This window comes from Leuresthes tenuis, unplaced genomic scaffold (genome assembly GCF_036924035.1).
Source record: "Leuresthes tenuis unplaced genomic scaffold, fLeuTen1.0.hap1 SCAF_6, whole genome shotgun sequence".
NCBI lineage: Eukaryota > Metazoa > Chordata > Actinopteri > Atheriniformes > Atherinopsidae > Leuresthes > Leuresthes tenuis.
Window position 1 is genome coordinate 10,838,902 of NW_027325360.1, and position 20,241 is coordinate 10,859,142.

General features: G+C 41.9%; 1 protein-coding gene across 6 annotated transcripts in view; it reads left to right on the forward strand.

The window, feature by feature from the left end:
* The window catches only part of slc20a2 (solute carrier family 20 member 2), a 43,762-nt gene that overhangs the window by 9,786 nt on the left and 13,735 nt on the right, over positions 1-20,241 (forward strand). For 3 of the 6 annotated variants that reach the window (XM_072387536.1, XM_072387531.1, XM_072387532.1), the window contains exons 2-9: positions 12,507-13,082; positions 15,139-15,279; positions 15,657-15,742; positions 16,444-16,540; positions 16,719-16,838; positions 17,966-18,199; positions 18,438-19,074; positions 19,271-19,456. In XM_072387536.1, the coding sequence (XP_072243637.1) occupies positions 12,794-13,082; positions 15,139-15,279; positions 15,657-15,742; positions 16,444-16,540; positions 16,719-16,838; positions 17,966-18,199; positions 18,438-19,074; positions 19,271-19,456 (1,790 nt within the window). In that variant the 5' untranslated portion in view covers positions 12,507-12,793. Of the gene's footprint in view, positions 1-942; positions 1,050-1,678; positions 1,736-5,949; positions 6,013-12,506; positions 13,083-15,138; positions 15,280-15,656; positions 15,743-16,443; positions 16,541-16,718; positions 16,839-17,965; positions 18,200-18,437; positions 19,075-19,270; positions 19,457-20,241 lie in introns of those variants that run through there. The other 3 variants (XM_072387533.1, XM_072387534.1, XM_072387535.1) reach the window with 3 other exon arrangements.

Consider the following 20,241-nt stretch of genomic DNA (forward strand, 5'->3'; position numbering starts at 1 on the left):
TCATGGTCAATGTTATGTAAGTTTGTGTGCATGTGTTTGTGACTTTGCAGAAGCCTGGCAATCCTCTAAAGTCGTGGAGGAGCACAGGACCCCATGTCCGCCCCCCACCACCATCACGTCTTTCACTACGTGCGCACAGCAGCAGTTCTAATCAAAGCACTTCATAATGCTGTTAGCTGGGTCATGTGCTGGAAGCCAGGATTAAGAGCAGGAGGGCACAGGCCACTAGATCCAGCTTAGGAGGGGCCGTTCGCTCTCTTTCCCTTTTTCTCTCCCTCACTTTCTCTTTTCTCTTTTTTTATACTCATCTTTTCAAGTCGCGTGCGCTGAACGCATACCGTGTTATACTGTAGTTACTGGAGATTAATTAAATGGAAGCAAGAATGCAATTTCAAACCACAGTATAGATGATATGTCCAGTTTAAAATAACCACACAGATACTTAAAACTCTGTTTATGTGCGTAATGCTGCCCTTGATTGAACTTTCGGCACACACTGTTTAACTGGCAGGACTCTAGCACCCTGCAGAGCTTTCCCAGACAGATAATACTCCAAAAAGATTTCACAAATATAAACGTGTGAGACGATGGATTTGACTCGTGTGTCTTTTCAGGCATTGAAGTTTTTTTTTTTTTTTTAATCCTGATATTAGATTTGCATTTATTTATAACATAAATGTGGTTTTGTTTGTCATTGTTAAAACCCACTCGATTTTTTATTCAGTACTTTAGATTAATAAATGCTGAGCAGGTTTTTTTTTTTTTTTTAATTCAGATAAACAAAATAAACATTTAAATCGTACGGTTTCAGTCAGCCTATTAAGCCCATGTGTCAGCTTGTCACTTAAAGCTTCTCCAGACTGTCACTTTGCACTAATAAAATCCTAATTTTATTAGCATAGAAATCACTGTTGAAATAACTGAAAGAGAACGTCTTTGCAGTGAATTCGACCAAACTACACGTACGATAAACCCCTGCAGGGAAAGTTAGAAGCGGCAGAACGTCTGGAACATCTATTCACATAGTCCCCAGCATCACAACGCTTCAGGTCAGTAACTAATCTCTACTCCTGCGCTTTTAAAAAGTAAGTCTTATAAAGCTTGTAAATCCAGTTTTTTGGATGGATCCTGTGTCACACAGGAGCATTATAACATAAACCCAGAATTTTCAGGTTTCACAGGGAATCTACCTAACATAACAACATGCATTTACTCTGGTTAGCGTGGAAACGCCTAAAAACGTTAAAGATCGTTATATATGTTGGTACGTCACTTCTTTCCCAGAGTTTTTCACCGTTTTTGCACTATTTTTTCAGCACTCACTAATACCTGCACCCACTTTGCCCCAGTAACACAGTTTAAAACCTTTGAGCACGCCAGGAGTAGATTAGCGGTCTCAGTAGTTGAGACAAAGGTGGGAAGGTTGGTAGTGCTTTTTGAGCACAGAACCAAATCAACATTTCATTCTTTCCATATGTAAGAGGAGAACAGATCGGGACGCGTTGGCAGAGGAGTAAAGAAGAGGAAGGGCAGGGGTGAAGGAGACTGGGTACCAGCGCTGATTCGTGGAAGAGAACTGGAACTGTCTGGCTAAAGCAGATTGTGGGAGGGGGGTTGAGGGAGGAGAGGAAAACAGAGGGAGGGTCAAGGGTAAGATGACTCCAACGTTTAGGAACATGGACACGGATGGCAGAAAGAGGGGGAAAAAAGTCCGCCAGCAACCTTAAAATTATTGGTAGGTACTCTGCTTAATCGTGTCAGTCATATGATGTTAAGCCTAGCCAACAGTCCCAGCTCTTGGTGTTGCTTATGAAGTTGTTAGCTCTATATTACGACACAATTTGATTTGATCTATTGAGATCTTTTTGTAAGCATGGGTTATTCTAAGAGATGAGTAATAGTTTCTGTCAGTGGAAAAGGAGTATTGTGAGCAGCCCATCCTTTGTGTTGCTGCTATTTTAGCTCTGGGTTTGTTTGTTTTTCTTTTTGTGTGTCCGCATGTGTGTACATGGACTATGGAAATGGTTTAAAATCACTGATTTATGAGCTTGCAAGAAAAGACTTTATGTAAGATCAATGTTGATCATTATAAATGATAAGAAATCTATTTTCATCTTCCTTTTCATGTTGCTCACATTGAATCGATCTAGGCTGACTTCCTTTTTTGGACACCTTAGAAACAACCATAAGACAGACAGACAGTGAAAAGATAGTACAGTGTATCTGCCTCAGTTGTTTAAAACAGTCAGTCATACAGACACTGAAACGGGGAGGAGCTGCTTCAGTCTCTTTGCCATTTCGGGGTGAGGGAGTCAAACCTGTGTCCACTGAAACCAGAGAGAACTGACCTTAAGAGTATTTAAACATAAGGCTTACACAACTCTGAAAGCCATGGGGGGCTCAATTGTTTGCTGTTGTTCCAAAGCTTGGTTTAGTGTTGCTTAAGGCTTTGATAGTTGGTGAGTGTAAGAAGTGTGAGACTGTTGTCTCTGACTCCATCATTCTGAAAAACTAGATTAAAAACCCTCTGTGTCAATCCACAAAAAGGAAAATATTAAGAGGCATGAATAGCCTTGTCATAAACATTAAACAAACGTAAGAGCGGTCTCTGTTAAAAACTCCAACCGACATAAGAGAGGTATCACAAGCAACAGTGATGGAAATATTATCTATTCAGCCGAGTAAACAGGGTTAAGAAAGTATGTTAACACTATACTATGTTTACACTCTGCTTGACTTTACAAGAGTTTATGGTAAGGTCTCAATGGAAAAGAAAAAAATGTCAAATGGCTGTTTCTTGGCAACAGACATAGCTGCATGGAATGCAATATGATACATTGTCTCATGTGATGTTAGTCACTTGAGGGGACCAATTTGGGCTGAAGACTGAATCTGGATAAAGAAAGATTTTTGGGGTGCGGAGTTGAGCTTGATTGGTGGTAGAAAAACGTGCTAATGCTCACTGTTGCTTGCGCTTGGTACTTGTTGGGCACGTCCCCGCCGAAGGATCCTCACATGGCAGAAGGAGCTCATCTGTTGGGAGTTCCATCTCTACATCCCATCAGTGTTTGAGTAACGGGATTTCTCAAAGGCACAGAATCCCACCTAAAATTCTCATGTCATGTCGTATTTCCTTTATAACACCTTTATAACACCTAGTCTACTGCTATTCCACTGATGTCTCAGTCAGTTTTTCACAGCAGTTGCACCTGAGGAGAAAACTTTGAGTCAAGTGAGAGTATATGTGTCTGTGGCTCTATCATTATTGCAACCCAGCCAAGTTCACACTACAAGATTTTAAACGATTTTTGTGAGGAAGACAAATGAGTTGCAGGCTAATGGCCACGATCTGAGATGAATTGAATTTGTTTGATCAGTGTGATCATCAGTCACTATATGTAAATGCTTCATAGGCATGATTTGCCAGGCTGGCAGAGACATTAACGTCTCTGACTGAATATATAGTGTTTGATATTTTTAATGATTCAGCAGGGCAGGAGTAACTGAATGAGCCATGAGAGGTGAAGGCACTGGGTCAGGAGTCAAGTGATGGTTCACGCAACATGCTAAAGGTCATAGCAGATGGGTAGGAACAGTATTAGGAAAGCGTGCAAAATGCAGTAACATTGTTGAAAATTGTAATGACAATATGACTTGTGATATAAGAACAAAGTGTATTAAGGAGGGCTGCGTTCCACTTTTGCACCTGCTATAGAACATTCGTAAAAGTGGAATGCAGACCTCATTAATGTAAACGACACCTCTGACCGATCATTGGAAGGAAGAAAACGAGCTGGAACTTTAGTCTCATCAAAACAAACGAAACTAACTGCAGCTGGCTGTGACTTTGGAAAAGGACCATCTGCAAAGTGCCACACTGAAAAGAGCGGTCGTACATGTTGTGTACTGAAGTATGCTGCAAACCCCATTTACTCTGGGATGATAGCTGTGGCTTGCCGGTCAGTTCATTTCTTTTAATGATGGGTTTAAGTGGTAAATTGATAGCATAATCCCTTTAAGGGATTCATTAATCAGTGAAATTCCACAGTAACGGCATTATAGAGCAATTGAATGCTGATGGGTTACTCTGAGTGATTGATTACATATCTTTGTGCTTATAGAGAACCGACGAGACAAAAAGAATCTAGTTTAGTGACATGATTTAGTGTTGTCAAATGAGAATAGAAAAAAAAAGTACACATTTGAATTTGATTTTTTTGCTGGTAGATGTTCCATTTCTACTTTGAGACTTAGGTGATATGAGAAAACATGATTTGCACTAAGATAAAATGGCTAAAAGTTTAGTCTGAAAGTATACATTTGTGTGTGCTCGGAGATACTTGCGTTTTGAGAGCCCGACTTTGTGCTGCAATGCAGGGGGGAGAAAATGCAACGAGAGGATTTATGGAAATGTGTGTGTCTTTTGAAGATGGTTGTTGAGCGGCATGCTCCTTTATGTTGTCATTCTTAGGAGGCCCCCCTCCCTCCCATCAAAACAGACCGATGTGAGCATTGTACAGTGTGTGTGTGTGTTTGGGTTCTTAGAGACGACGTTCCCCGCTGTGAAACACAGAGTCAGAGGCAGCAGGTGCAGCTGACGCAGATAGGCTTTTTCCAGTCAGGGACAGTTGGGGGACAGAAAGGGAGATGATGAGTGAGAGCTGATAGAGGAGAAAGCCACAGGAACTCAAACAAGCACAAGATCAAGTCTTTGGATGAAATGATTTGTCACCACTTCTCTAGTTCATGCACAGGATGTGAGAATGAAAGTAACGGGACCCAAACTGGCTCTAGATTCTCTTCCCATCAGTGGTGTGTGTGTGTGTGTGTGAGTAAGATGTTTTTTTAATGACGTGGTTGAAGAAAGAAATTGACGCACAGATTTTGTGTGAGGCAGGTAGCTCGGTGGGCTTGTTGAAAGTTTAACTTTAGTTAAGGGCAAAAACTCTTTCTGATACAGTAATCTTGCCGTTTCTTCTCAGTAATGAAGTCTGGTCGTGCTTGTATTTTGTCGCCCACAACAGCTCCAGTCTGTCCTCCTTATTGGGTCAACCAGTGCCCCTGTCTGTGTCTGCTGGAGCCCAGTGACACAGAAGCATACTGTTGAGCATGTCTCTGAAAAGGACAATTGTGGCAAATGCAGAAAGGCAGAGAAAGTGATGAGTGGAATGTAGCCAAGTAACGACGTTGAGATGATGCGAGTTCTTGTGTGATCCGCCTCTCTGTTAGCGAGAAAAATGGTCCCATCAAAGTCCATTTCTTCACACATAATCCTTCGCAGTGGCAGATATCATTATAGATGATAAACTCAGAGCCCAGTCCCTAAGCTGCATTCACTGCTGCTCTCTGCATCCATCTGAATCTGTTTACTGCCTGTGTTGTGTTATGACCAAAATATTAAAGGGGGGGGGTGTTGGTGCTCTGAATGCCCTTGATCAAACTGCAGACTTTTCTGTCTGTAAAAACACACACTTCACACTGGTCCATCTCCTTTTCTCTTCATCCCCTCCCTTGTCAGTTATCCACCTCCATTCATTGGCTGCCTCCCCTTCATCTTTCCATCTTGTCTGCACACAGACAACCGGTCGGCAGTACACCACAGCTTCATCCGACATTTATTTGTCATTGGCTGGCGTGTGCTGTGAATGCAGATCCGTTCCTTTTAGAAGCAGTCTAGACTCAGTCGACTGCACTGCTCTCCTTCTCCACCTTGCTTGTTAGCTTGTGCTCTCCTTCTCTGTCCTGCAACACCACCACAACCTGCTGATTTCTCACTAAACCTCATTTGCTCCTTCCCCTCTCCTCCTGTCATCAGATTTTCTCTTTCCCTCTTCCTTCTTAATCATATTTTCCCATCATTTACAGGCTCACCCCATCTTATTCCAATTGTTGTTTCTTTTTTTCAAGGCTCCCATATCCCTCTTTCCATTTCTCACCGATCCTGTTATCTTGTCTGACGTTCATTCATTTCCATCATTTCTCCACCTTCTACTGATGTGTCGAGACGTGAAGGTGAGTGGGAGTACATTTACAGGCTTTGAGGCTGTGTGGCTTTGGACTTTCCTGCTCATTTGCTTTCATTCTTATCCTTAAACATGACTCTTTCATTTTACTTGGTACGCCATCTGTTATATGTGAGCACCCTGTGTCCTTGGAGGCACAGAGCGCAGTTTTGTTTTCTGGTTCTTCTTTTTTTTTATGCTTCAGGTGAAACAATTAGCCAGCACTGGTAGGATGCTGCTGTGAGTCATCATGTGACACTGTGTATGTCCTAGTTCCGCTCCTTTCATCATGTGCAGAGAGACGGTGGGTTAGTTGCTGACTGAGAGCACGGGGGTTGAATCAGTGCGTGGAAAGTGTAGCTGCATGTTAGTGCAGACTGTGGCTCGTGACACTGTTTTGCAGCAGCTGTGGTGCAGTGGCATCCCTGGCAGATTAATGAGCACTGTGCAGCAGCGACAGCAAATGGTTAGAAAAGTAATCACAGTGAGTAGTTAGCACACAGGTTTCTCATTCAGCTGATGGCACACAGCACATGCCACAAGAGGCTGACGCTGTAACAGGCTAAGGGCTCCGGTGAAATGGTGCAGGGTGTCAAACTCAGGAGTACATCATCAGTTAGTATCTTCATGAGAAAATATCAAGTCTGTGAAAATAACTAGTCAAAATGCCAGTGTATATCGAGGTGCCTACAGAGTTTTATCACCCCTTTGTTAACTTTTCAACGGCTCGATCTGCAACTTTTCATATAAGGCAGCTTTATTCAGGTAAATGACTGTTGCAGATTTAAATTGCACGCAGTAAATGAAAGATGGATGTAGTCAATGGGAAGTTTTCTCCACTATTTTGAAGTCTGACATTTGGCCAGCACCAGCTCGGGACCAGAAGTGGTTATATTAGGCACGAGCAATGGATTCTAAGGTAATGCTAGGGCTGCCTTGGTTTGCAGATGCCATATATATTCATGATATTAATGCAAATCTAATCCAACTGTTCCTATAGATCAAATACAAGGATTGCAGAGATGCAAGTTCCTGTCCAGAATACAGAAGCAGCAGCAAGTACCAAAAAAGAATGACCATAAGGAACGGCTTGATTTACAATTTTTTTTTAAGAAAAGTAAAGTTTAAGTCCATATTAATACAACTGACAAATAATTTTTAAAAAAGCTACGTTTTTGTTTGTACTGATGTGGAAATGTGCTTTTTGATTTCTATGCGATTTATAGTTTAAATTGAATTAGAAATGTTCCAGCACAGAGATGAAGACCAAATCTAGTCTTTGTTTGACAATGTTGCGTCTCGTGCTCTCATTAAGTGAACTGTTTGCCATCTGACACCCACAGGAAGAAAATTGTCTGTCCAAAATAAGCCGAGGAGCATGGAGATTTAAAGCGTATGTCACTCAAGCGTTATTTTAAGTAGAGCTTTCCTTTTTTGAGAACTCTCAAAAAAAAACCTGCTGCTGTCAAAAGCTCCAGGCTGCTCGTCAGGATCAAGGTGGGGGGTTTGTCTGGTGCTCAAAGCCGTTTCGACATATTGGCTCGGGGGTTCAAAGACGAAACCAAAAATAGTTGGTTCTGATTGGATTGATTTTCACAAAATGATGTCGGTTGTGAAACATAAATAGCGGGATCATTTGCATGCATGCATCTCCCTGATGGTTTCAGGTTGAGCATGTTGGATGAGCATGCAAATTATGGTGAAACAGTCAGTGGATTATCTACAACCAAACTAATCTTTTATAGAGTGAAATAATTCAGTCTTTTGATCCTCAAGCTTCCAGATGAAGCTTTTGTCATGTTTGCACACACAGAGCAGTGCCCCTGGTTCCACATTGGTCTTACAAGTAACCTTAAATTCCTTCTGTCCCAGAGATCGCTAGACTTGGAGCCTCTTCTGGACTGTGAGTGCAGCTAGCATGCAATACGTGTGGGTCAAAACTAATAACTATAGATTAGTTTGACCCCCTATGCTGCTTCCTGTTATCGCCAGCCCATCACCCCAGGCATTTCTCCTCATTTTCATTTTTTGATTGAACAGCCGTGTCATTTCTACACTCTGGCCAAATAACCGCTGCTGCCAGTTTTCAATTTAAATTCAGAATAGCACCATTTCACTCGGGTTCATTTTCCTGCCGTAGACCAGAAACATGATCAGTTTGTGCAAAGAGTTGGTATCACAGTGAATGTTTATGCCAGCCCTGCTTTCTTTTCTCTTTTAAAAAAATTCTAACACTTAGCCCAAATTTTTCCCAGAAATTTTGGTGAAATGACAATTTCTCTCTTGACAAAATAATTAATCCAGTAAGCATTGTGTGAGGACTTCCCATTAACCAATCAGCACCACCGTTGATGAATGGTTTTCCTCTTTCTTCAAGCTGTGTGCTGCCACTGGGATATCTTAAAATACGCAGTCCTCACTTCATTTTCTGCACTCCTCAGGCATTCGGTACAGAACAACAGCTGGAGGAACATGCTGAACCTTTTTTTTAAAGCCTTGCTCCACTCCTTAAACCCCAGCAAAAACAGGTTTGTTTGAATGTCTGCAGATCTGCACTGACTTGAAAGGATGTTAAATGCTGCTGCATATATCAGCCTTAATGATGTAATTGGAAAATTGTGCCCCCTTCCCATTTGAATGTGGCTAAAGTGGAGGTAATGTTGGACAGAAGCGGGAAGCGAGAATAACCAGTTGCTCGGATAAGCAGAAGGCAGGCTTGGCTGTGCTTTTACCTTCGTGGTTTCGTAACCAAATCATTTTCACAGGTTGGGGACAAGAGGGAAATCTGTGCGAGATTTAGTTTTTGTCTTTTAACAACAGAAAAGCTAAAGAAGATCTTTCCTTTAGACGTTAAATTCTCTAATTTGAGATCTGTTTAGCTGTAGATACTGAATAAACATTTTGGCCCAGCAATGAAGAACTTGATGTAATCTTGTGATTTGTTAGTTTTTCGACGTGCCGATTTGGGCTCATTAACTGGAAACGTCTGGCTGAATTGGACAATGGGTGTTCTAGTGAATATCTGCCCCAACTGTTAAGATTTCATCGAAGAGCCAGCAGATTTCGGTGTTGGTCTCGTTAATTTATGGCACTGATGGTTTAACTCCTGTTCTCACCTCAAGCAGTCGTTGAACCCCATAATTCCGTAGATTATCTGTGAGTGGTGACACTAACATTACTTCTGGCTGTCACCGGTAATGCTGACTGTATATGTTGCTGTAACCTTCGGACTATTCCAACGTTATTTTGTGGCTGACTGAGGACGTTTTTGAAACTCTTCTTACAAAGTCTGCTTGCGCGAGTTAATCAGTAGTCTGCAGTGAATTATAAGAAAGAATTATGTTCACAACTGGGATGGGTGGAATATGAGTCTGTGTGTTTCAGAAGGATGAGGTCGTCAGAATGTGTCGAGTGCAGCTGTCGGGTTGAGTTTCCCTGTTTAGAACACAAAAAAACGACTGGCGCTCGTGGTCACACCCACTCTCCAGCAAATCACTCGCTCCATGTCTCCTCCTTTGACTTTCACGCTTGCTCACAGATGCTCCGAAGGTTTCTCTGTTTGAGCGTTTCACTCTGTGGAGTGTATGTGCGGCTGTGTTTGGAGTGTCGTGTTTGACTGCGGAGAGCGGTTTGGTCCCCTTGTGGCGGCGTTGTCCCCGACTTAAACATTTACACAGCGTCCCGTCGGTCGGCTGTAAAGTATATTTATTTCTCGAGAACTTCACCAAAGTGCTGCAGAAGTTGACGAGGAGAATATAAGATACATTTTGAACTAATTATTCAAAAAAACGTAATATCAATGTAGGAGTAAAACAACCAAAAAAAAACCTTGAATGTCTGTTTTCAGACATTGAAATCCTTTTTATCCTAACTTTGAAAACAAGAATGGGATTCATTTAAGTGTCTCGTGTAGGTCCCGATTTCACCTTTTTTCTGTATGTTGTTATGGTTCAACAAAGGATAAAGGGATGGCTGTGAATGACCTCAACTGTTCCAGATGGAGCTCTTGGTCGGGAGGAGGGAGTCATAACTGGCTGGGGGCTGTTTAGAAAGGAGTGGCCTGCCCCCACGAGATGAGGAGCACACAGTCACTTCATGCAGAGAGAATGTACTAGTTTGGCCTTCGTGCTGTTTACGTTTAATGCTCCCCATTAACAACTGGGTTAACCATAGAAGGAAATGTGCTGTCATTAACTCCTATGAAATGACTTTGATTATGTTGCATAGACAAAAGAAAAGGGGAGACGGAATCCAAACAAAGTTGTTTGTGGTGTGGGTTTTTAAAAGACCAACAGATGCTTCATTGTTGGTGGGCTCAAGTTTTTCGACCTTTTTTTTGTTTTTATTTTGGTGAAAACAGGCGTTATGAAACTCTCCAGTGACATAGGAAGCTGTCTACCTGCTGTTTCCAGCTGATCTGATGGCATCAGGTAATGTCAGACAAACTTAAGTAGCGCATAGCAAGAGCGCCGTATGAGACAACTCTAAAGGAAAAAGAAATCACTGTCATTACTGATTGATATGTCTTTGTTTTTTTTTTGCCTGTGTAGTCTGGGGACAAAATATACGAGGAGTAACATCTGTTCCATGTTGTAGAAGCTTAAACTAGGAAAGGTTTTGTTCAGCATTTAGCCCACTCTGATTCGAGAACCTTTTGGATGAATGTGTTTTCAAAGGTTAGCATTTAAATTTGTATAATTAGATGCAGCTTTTTATTTGCCACTACGGGGATCGGTCACAAGAACAATCTGACAGAATGCTGCAGTCTGAAGTGGACTGAATGGGCTTTATTGTCGCAGTTTAGTCATGTACACCCGAAAAGTAAAATCCTGAACCCAGCTGTAACTCCATGTTGAGCTGTTAAAGAATTTCAGCGAGTTTTCCTCTACTGCATCATCGGTCTTGTTTGTCTGACCCACAAAAGTGCTTTTTTTTGGGGGGGGGGGTTACTACTTTTCCACTGGTATCACAGGTGCTCCTATGGAGCACTAGCAGAAACATTCGTTACATCAACTTTATTGCATCACTCTTGAATGAATTAAGTTGTTATAAACGGATACTTTCCATTCGTTTCATTTAAAAGGAAAACTGTTTCAGAGGAAGAGAAATTCCTAAAGTTCAAACTGTTATTAGGGAATATGTCTGCAGATATTCAGTTTATTCATGGAAATATTGTAAATGCCAGCTCCCACTATACAGTGCAGTGGAATGTACAGATATTGATTTCTTGGTGTATGCATTATGCAGCCGTTGCACTTAGTGTTTAAGGAGATCTGTACAAGAAATGCATGACTTTTCTTTACCTGATAAACTTAATGTCCTTTCGTTTTTCAAACCAGGATCACCTGCTGATTCTGCATCATATCCTCAACAAAACTGGCGACTGTGTTTAAAAAAAAATGATTCTTTCGACCCACGACAGCCACCTCTGAACCTGTTCCCAAGCCTCACCGCTGCGCTGTGCTCACTGCGTCAAAAGACAGTCACACAGTGTGTCTAAAAAGTTTTTGAGTTTTATGAACTGTCCGCAGCTCGAGCAGCGGTGAACACCACTGCTGATGTTCTTACTGCATTGCAGTCTTAACTAACTATCCATGCACCAAAGTTTTTCTTTTTTGTGCTGCACCAAAGCCTCCGACGCTGTTTTGAACTTGTGCTCAAATTCTTGTTACAACACTGTTGTGTAACTTTGACTGTCAGTCGGTGAGCACTGCTGCAGCCATGCTGAGGCTGAAAGAGCAAAGATTAGTGGGGTGACTGCGACGTAATGTTCCAGGCAAACATCCACATGTCCGTCTGTGAGATAGCCTCTGTGTTAACATTTCTGTTTTAATTAGATCAGCTTGATCAAATTGCTTTCAGGCACAATGTTAAAGCATTTAATATCCTTTGTAATTCTCTCCATTATCTCTGTTGGCATCTCTGTGCCAGATGAAAGTAATAGATGTTGAGATAGTTTGGTCATCTGAAATTGAAACTCAGTAAATTAGAAATTCCTGTCGAAGGCTTTTCTTAATTTAGAAAGAAGGCAAGGAAAAACCTGTGGTTTAAAGAAAAAAGAAAAGCGGGATTGTTGGGTTTTTTTCGCATGTCGGCTGCCCTCTGATTGTATACAAGACTTTTCTAATGTGGGAAACATTGCTTACATCTCCCTCTGCACGCTGTGGGCTTTTCATTGTGTCAGTGCTGACGTCAAGCTTCCTGAGCGGTCCGATTTGATTTATTTGAAGTGCAGACTGATTTCCTATTGGGGCTATCGGAGAGCTTCCCCCACTGGAGTCCTCTCGCTGTTTCATCAAAGTCAATTCTGCATCATCATCCTGACTTTTCTTTCTCTTAACTTTTGTCTCCTGCTCTATCCTCCTCTTTTCGTGGTCCTTCGCCCCTCCTTTGTTTTTAGGTTTTCTGAGGAAGTCACATGGAGGTGTTGTCAGATAGTAGCTGGGTAATCATGGCTTATGACACTAATCTGCTTCTCTGTCTCCTCTCTTTTGTCTCTGGCAGGTGAAAGACTGTGCAGACAGGCTGCCTCACACTAAGCTATGGAATGCTCTCTGCTCCCACCATCACTAGTCTCCAATCTTTGGACTGAGCTTCAAACGCTTAGTTAGCAGCTGTGATTCTCCCCTCGAACTCTTTCTAACCAGGGGACGAAGAAAAGGAGTGGACTTAGCAAGTCCTCCACCTGAATCGCACAGAGCACTTGTCTTTTTTTTTTCTTTTTTAGAATATTTAAGCTAGATTTGAAATTTTTTTTCTGCTATCTTTTGTTCTGGTAAAATCATATCAAGATGGATTTGGAGTCGTATCTGTGGATGGTGATTATTGGCTTCATCATTGCCTTCGTCCTGGCCTTTTCAGTGGGAGCCAATGACGTGGCCAATTCATTTGGCACAGCAGTGGGGTCCGGTGTGGTCACTCTTAAGCAGGCCTGTTTCCTGGCGTCCATTTTTGAGACGCTGGGCTCCATGCTGCTCGGGGCCAAAGTGGGAGAGACCATCCGGAAGGGTATAATAGACGTCAGCCTCTACAATGACACGGTACCTGTGCTCATGGCTGGGGAGGTTAGCGCCATGGTTGGTAAGTTGGACAAATTTTTATTCTTGTTGTTGAATTGGGTCTCTTTTATGTAACTGCAGAAAACTGCGATGTTTCCACGGTGACTGAATAACAAAGACGTCACTTTAAGAGATAAAAGAAGCTGGGAATCTTACACGATTAATGAACAAGGCAGACGGATATCAGACAATAGGTGGGTTAAGCAGGCCTTTTTAGTTTTCCCAGGAGCACGACACTTGCTTTTATTAGTTTCTGAAATGGAAGGATGTTGCATGTATAAGTTTTTAAATCAAATTTCTTTGGTCAGAAAAAATTACATTAGACAGCATCACTACTGTGCTTAAGGAAACTATAAAATGCAGTTCTACATGTTTTATGTCACATGGCCTAAAATTAGTTAAAGTTCTATTATTGCTAACAAATGTGTCCTGATCGCAGCCAAGAAAATCTCAAGAGAAACTCTGTGATTTACACATGACAGATGCAATAGTTGAACTGCTTACAGATTATCCTTTTCCATCAGGGTAACATGCTATTGGGGAAATTAAGTATTTTTTTTATTTAGCCTAAATTGCTCAGCACCACTTGGTCTTTAGATTCTCTCAGCATTGTCCAGTCTGTCTGGGATTGCTTGAAAAGATGGTAAGTTTTCTGTTAAATAGATTAATACAAATGATTGCTTACATAATAGTGTATAAATGTTTTGCACAGTGTTTCATATGCTATTAGTATTATAAATGTGTTGTTTTTGGCCAAAAGAAGGGCAGAATTACCTCCACAGTTTGCTAAAGCCCAGGTTTAATTTTTTTTTTAACCCACTTAGACCACATACACACCAGACCAGATTTTATTTGTTAGCCCTGAGAGGCTGAGATAAAAAGATTTTAGTGGGCAGAAAACCCTGTTTTCTGAGGCTGTCTTTGTGCGTCTCCTTCGAACTGATGTGACTTTAGCAGCTTTTGATTTGAATAACATCTGTTGTATTTCACGTTTCTTTTTCCATGTTGTGAAAGATGTAAAAGTCGTCTTTTCAAAGTTTATAAAGAGACTTAACGGCAAAGAGAGCCAAAGTTGTTCATATCTATTTTCAGATGACATTTAAAAGCTTGTGATAGTATTAGCTGATGTTATAGGGTTGATTTCTGTCACAAAGCGCGTCTAAAACATATTCATGGCGAAAGTCAAACATGTTTTTCTGACTTTCAGCAGCTCTACACAACGTCACCGGCGCAGAACAAAAAACAATAGGTCTCCCTTTGAGACAATGGCATTTATATGATGCAGAGACTGCTGAATGGGACGAATAAGGCAGCACTTTGCACAGGGGATTCCCATGATGGGGAAAATGTGAAAATCAGGTGTGACAGCCGAGTGTTTGGAAAACTTTAAACATTTTTTTTCCTAACCTCAAACAGGAAACATTACTCAATGACATATTGTTTATACAAAATTGGGAGACGTTTAAGGTGTTGATTTCATTAGATAAAAGCAGGAAAATGCCTCCACACAAGGTTCTGATGTCCGACCGGAGGTTGCAGAGACAACACGGTTCAGTGTACACAGTCTTTGTCTGATTTAGGCTTTGAATATAACCGCCGAGCCTGACGATGACAAAGCGAGTTCTCTGTGGACTGCGTGGTTTTTTTAAAATAGGAAATATAAGTTTAGCTGTAGGAAGTGGTTGGTTTGGTTTTCTTAAAAAAGAGAATAGTTCATTATCAGTACACATTTACACATCCTTTCCACACATGAAAAGTACTTGAATTTCTAAATGTCATTTAACCACATGAGGTCCTTATGCCAGTGATTATGGGACAATGGCTTTGTAGCCTTTAGATTATACTGGAACTGAAAAATTAAACCAAACAAAGATTAGGCCCTAATTTAAGTTATTATATGTTGACTTTAATCCAGCAAGGGAAGCAATAAACGATCACTGATTAACTGCGCACAAAGATAATAAGAAGAAAAAAAGCTCCTTTGTTTGTTTTCTTTTAATATAGAAATACATTTTAATTTAGCGTGCACAGTTTGATATGAGAATTATCTGAGCTTTATGTGTCTGTTTTGGTCACAGGGTCAGCAGTCTGGCAGCTAATCGCCTCCTTCCTCAGGCTGCCCATCTCTGGAACTCACTGCATTGTTGGAGCCACCATCGGTTTCTCCATGGTGGCCATCGGCACAAGGGGCGTACAGTGGATGCAGCTTGTTAAAATTGGTAATAACTGTAGGAGAACACATCATCTAATATGCTGGTACTAATATATACTAAAAACACCTTTAACTGAGTTAATTCCTTAACAGCTCCCCTGAGGTAGTTAGACATTAGCTAAATAAAAACCTAAAGGGTAATAATCAGATTTGGTTGTTAGATAGGACGAATCCCTTGGCTCCTTTTCCATTTGGACAGCAAGTAATTTATTTCAGAAGAGCCGGATGAAACCAATTTCTGCCTCATTAAAGCTTCTTTTAGCCAGCACAAAGCAAGAAGGCATACTTTACAGGCCAGCAGAATCTCATTTCACCTCAGCTATCTAAAGAAGAAAGTAAAAGCTCCAACCTTTTCTTAACAGTGTCTTTATTTTCCTGTTCCAGTGTCTTCTTGGTTCATCTCCCCTTTGCTCTCCGGACTCATGTCTGGAATCCTCTTCATGCTCATCAGGCATTTCATTCTCAACAAGGTGGGCAGACATCACTTCAATAGTAATTCACCTTCACACAAAATACAGATGAATGTAAATGTGTTGTTTTATTTATTGATTAACTTAGCATTTAAATCCTGAATATGTTTGACTACTTTGCCATGAAATCTAAGTATGGTGTTAATGTATGTCGGCACAGCACCACAGAGGACTGTCCTCTCCACGTGGAGAGGGAACTTTCGATTTGTGTTTAAGTACTAAAAGTTAAACATGCGCTTACATGTCCACATAACTTGTCCAAAGAAGTTCAGTGCAGATAAAATCAATTTGATTTGGCAACACACACAGATCTGTTATGTAACGGACAATCTCTGGCAGACGAGGAGGAGAACACTGTTGCAGATCCCCGTGAGGTCACCACTGCAGAATTATGTATGAGCAAGTCTGTCATGTGGACTTGTTCATACATAATTGCACTGGGGAATTGGTACAAATCGTATTTTCTTTTACACCACTGCCCCATCTTTGAATAAAACTGAGCTACTTTTTTTTTTTGGTTTTAGTTTATATTGACATACCACACGATTATATTTCAATATGCCTAATCGGTGAACAGAATACTTACTGTACACAAACTCAACTAGATGATTAATTGCAATTATCTTCACACACACAAGTTTGCTTTTAAAGGATCTTATTAGACACTCTGGTTAAAATCCATCTGTGGCTTTTCTGCACAGGATGACTCTGTCCCAAATGGCCTGCGAGCGCTGCCCCTCTTCTACGCCTCCACCATCGGCATCAACACATTCTCCATCATGTACACTGGAGCCCCGTGTAAGTCCTGGGTGACGGCTGTTCCTGGCAGAAATTTCATCAGTGTTTATTCAGCTGATGAGATGATAAAATTGTCTTGGCCATAAGAAGTGATGAGCTTAGTTTTTAATCTCATCTGAAACCGCTTTCCAGCTGTGATCTTTACCCGTGTGTGTGTGTGTGTGTTTATGAACCGTAGTGCTCGGGATAGAGATGTTACCGGTGTGGGCCATCTTTCTCATCACTTTGGCTGGGTCGCTCGTCTGTGCAGCTTTGGTCTGGATATTCGTCTGTCCTTGGATGAGGCGAAAAATAGCAAGTAGGTACACATGTCTGTGTCCGGTCTTTCTCACGGCGTCTGAAAACTGAGCACTCTGACAGACTCTGACAGACTGGGGCTTTACAACACATCCACAGGCCCTGCACTCTGTGCTCTGACAAACCAGAAGTCAGCTGATGTGTTCTGCTGTTGGTCTCTTCCAGAGCCACTGAAGCCACCAGAAAACCCCTGCAAACTCTCCAGTGCTCCTGTGTTACTTTTAAATGTTGGTTTTCCTCTTAGGACTGATTAAAAGGGTTAAGATCATGCCCTGCAGTGGAAAAAGCTTTCAATTCAGGGTTAAAAATTGTTTCCCCTAATGGGAAAACCAGCCCACAGCGAAGCAGATGGACTCTATAAAACTCACCACACAGAAAATGAAAACAATGGAAAGCTAATAAGGAATAATAGCTAAAAAATAAAAAAAGAGCTGGACGTAGTCACAGTTTGTTGGATTCGGCTTTGTGCTGGATGACTAAGAGCTTTTACTTAAACTGACAAACCTAAATAACACTTTGCACTCTAAAAGAAGTAAATTGAGGTTGATCTAAAACAGTGTGGGCTTGAGTGAAGCATTATTGTCCAAGTGCAGGCTTAAAATAGAATGTCTTTTCTTTCGACATTACCCAGGCGTTAAGGTCGTCTTGACCTGTTGCTTAACATGTCATAACTCCAGAATGCCTTTCAGGATTATCTGCAACATTATCGTCCTAATCTGGACATTATCCCATCCTTCAAAATGAAACGTGATGGCTGAGGTTGTTTGTGTTCTTGAGGAGTAACAGGGCATCCAGGGTATCAGCTGTAGGATTACTTTGGATCAGCTGATGGTTGTATGTGTTTCATGATTGTTTCTAGTAGTTTCTCTCTGTGGTTTGACAACAGCTTTTTTTTTTTTCTATTCTTATTGACTACCCTTGTGACTTGAATCCATCAGCTTGCTCAACCTGGAAATCATCCAGCTCACTTTTCTTTGTACCGATGTTTGAAATGTTTTGTTTCACATTGTAAGTGCTCACCCACTAATGTGCATACACCAGTGGCACTGTTATCGTTAGTATAAACAGCGCATTTGTAGGAGATGTTTTGTCATTGACGAGTTTCATTAATGGCTGGATTTCCTTCAGGTCGTTTAAAGAAAGAGCAGGCTCTGTCCAGGATCTCTGATGAGAGCCTGGATAAGATCCCTGAAGAGGAGGAAGAGAGCCCCGTCTTTAAAGAGCTGCCAGGGGCAAAGGGCACCGATGAGGCTGTGCTGCCGCTCACTGGAGGCAGCAGTGACCGGGGCACCCGCGACTTCAGTGGGGAGCTCACGAACATGGCGAACGGAGGCACAGTCCTGCCAAACGGCAGGGTGTACGGTAAAACTGGAAGGCCTCATTTTTGAAAAAAAAAACATAACTTTTCACTGCTTTTACATTTGCCAGTCAATAACTAAAGAAATAAAAACATGAACTAGTTTCTGTGTCAGCTGAAGCCTGATTTTGTGAGGTCAGAATGTGAGGAAGAAAAGGAGGACAGAGCAAACAGTAATGTGAATGTTTGAGATGCTTTCATTTGTCATAAACCTCACAGTCATTTGAATCTTTTCTTTCCTAGGTCGGACCCACTCGATGACCAATGGCTGCCTCAAGTCTCCCGTCTCTAATGGCAGTTTTAGCTTCGATGGGCACATGCGCAGCGACGGCCAGGTGTACCACACCGTGCACAAAGACTCTGGTCTGTATAAAGACCTGCTTCACAAAATCCACCTGGGTCGCATGGATGATAACGAGCGTACGGTCTCCAACGCTGGCCCACCTGATAATAATTACCGCCTGCTGCGCCGCAACAACAGCTACACCTGCTACACAGCAGCAATATGCGGCATGCCCGTCCAGCCGCTCATACGTTCAGAATCACGTGACGACAGCGAAAAGCTAGTGGGTGAGGGAGGCGGCAGGAGCAACAGTGTGTCTTACTCCAAAAAGCGGATCCGCTATGACAGCTACTCATCATATTGTAACGCTGTTGCCGAGGCTGAGATTGAAGCAGAGGAAGGTGGGGTGGAGATGAAGCTGGCCACTGAGCTGGAGGGGGTGGAGGAAGAAGGAGCGCCAGCTCCCTTGCCTCTGGACGACTTGGCAGAGGAGGATCATGAGGAAAAGGATAAGTCTGAAGTGTTTCTGCTCTTCCACTTCCTGCAGATCCTCACCGCCTGCTTCGGCTCCTTCGCCCACGGAGGCAATGATGTGAGGTGAGAGATGTCAGCCTGTATGAACCACCATCATAATACTTGATAACACGTTTGTTATTCCTGAAGCCAGTTCTCTCGCATACAGTACATTTTCCCCCACCACCATACCATAAATCAACTTTAAACTGTAGCAGAATTCAAGCATAGGTACTAGAATAGTTAAATGAGTTTAGTGTCCGTTTTCTCATCTTTGCAGTAATGCCATTGGACCCCTGGTGGCGCTGTGGATGATTTATGACCAGGGAGGTGTGATGCAGGATGCTGCCACTCCCGTGTGGCTGCTGTTTTACGGTGGTATAGGCATCTGTGCTGGCCTGTGGGTCTGGGGCCGCCGCGTCATCCAGACCATGGGGAAGGACTTGACTCCCATCACCCCCTCAAGGTGAGAAAGCCACCACACAAGAGCGTCTGTGCAGTAGTGTGTGAGTTGTTGTTTCTGCTAGCATTTGTGGGAGAGGTGAGCTTTCCAACATGAGTGGAATTCCAAAGAGCCCGAACACGCTGACACAAACAGGTTCATCCAGTGCTATGGCGTCCTTGGTGAGTACTCACATGCACACAGCTGTGTCAGAATGACCACACACAGTCTTTGAGGTTGTTCTACGCAACTGAACATTCAAATTGTATTCAGTAATCCACAACAGGCAGAGAGGAAAATGCAGACACCAAGACTTTAGTTTGGTTTATTGCACCCCGGTTGCCTCATGAGCGACATGTTAACAGTCACAGAAAACTTGTTGGAATGATGACGGCTGCTTTGTACTGAAAATGCTCTGATTACAGTCTTTATCAAACAGAGCAGCAGTTGCGAGTAAAACTCAAGTTTACTACATAAACTGCATAGTAATGTATTTGTATCATCTGTGTTAGCTTCATCTTTGAAAGTATATGAATTAAATTAAACTATATGTGTATGTCTCACCAGAAGAGAACCGAATTAAACTGCATTAGATTCAGATCCATTTAATTTGAATTCATTAAGTACAGTAGGGTTGTACGTGGGTACAGAATATGAATAAGTGCAGTATTAAAATGACTGCAATGAAATGCATTAATTCCTCCTTAACTCATGTAAACAGGTTGATAACAGATGAATCACAATCTCGGTGATGAACAAACTAATTGTTCTTTTGACAGTCCAAACTCTTTTGGAGCATGTTCAGAAAT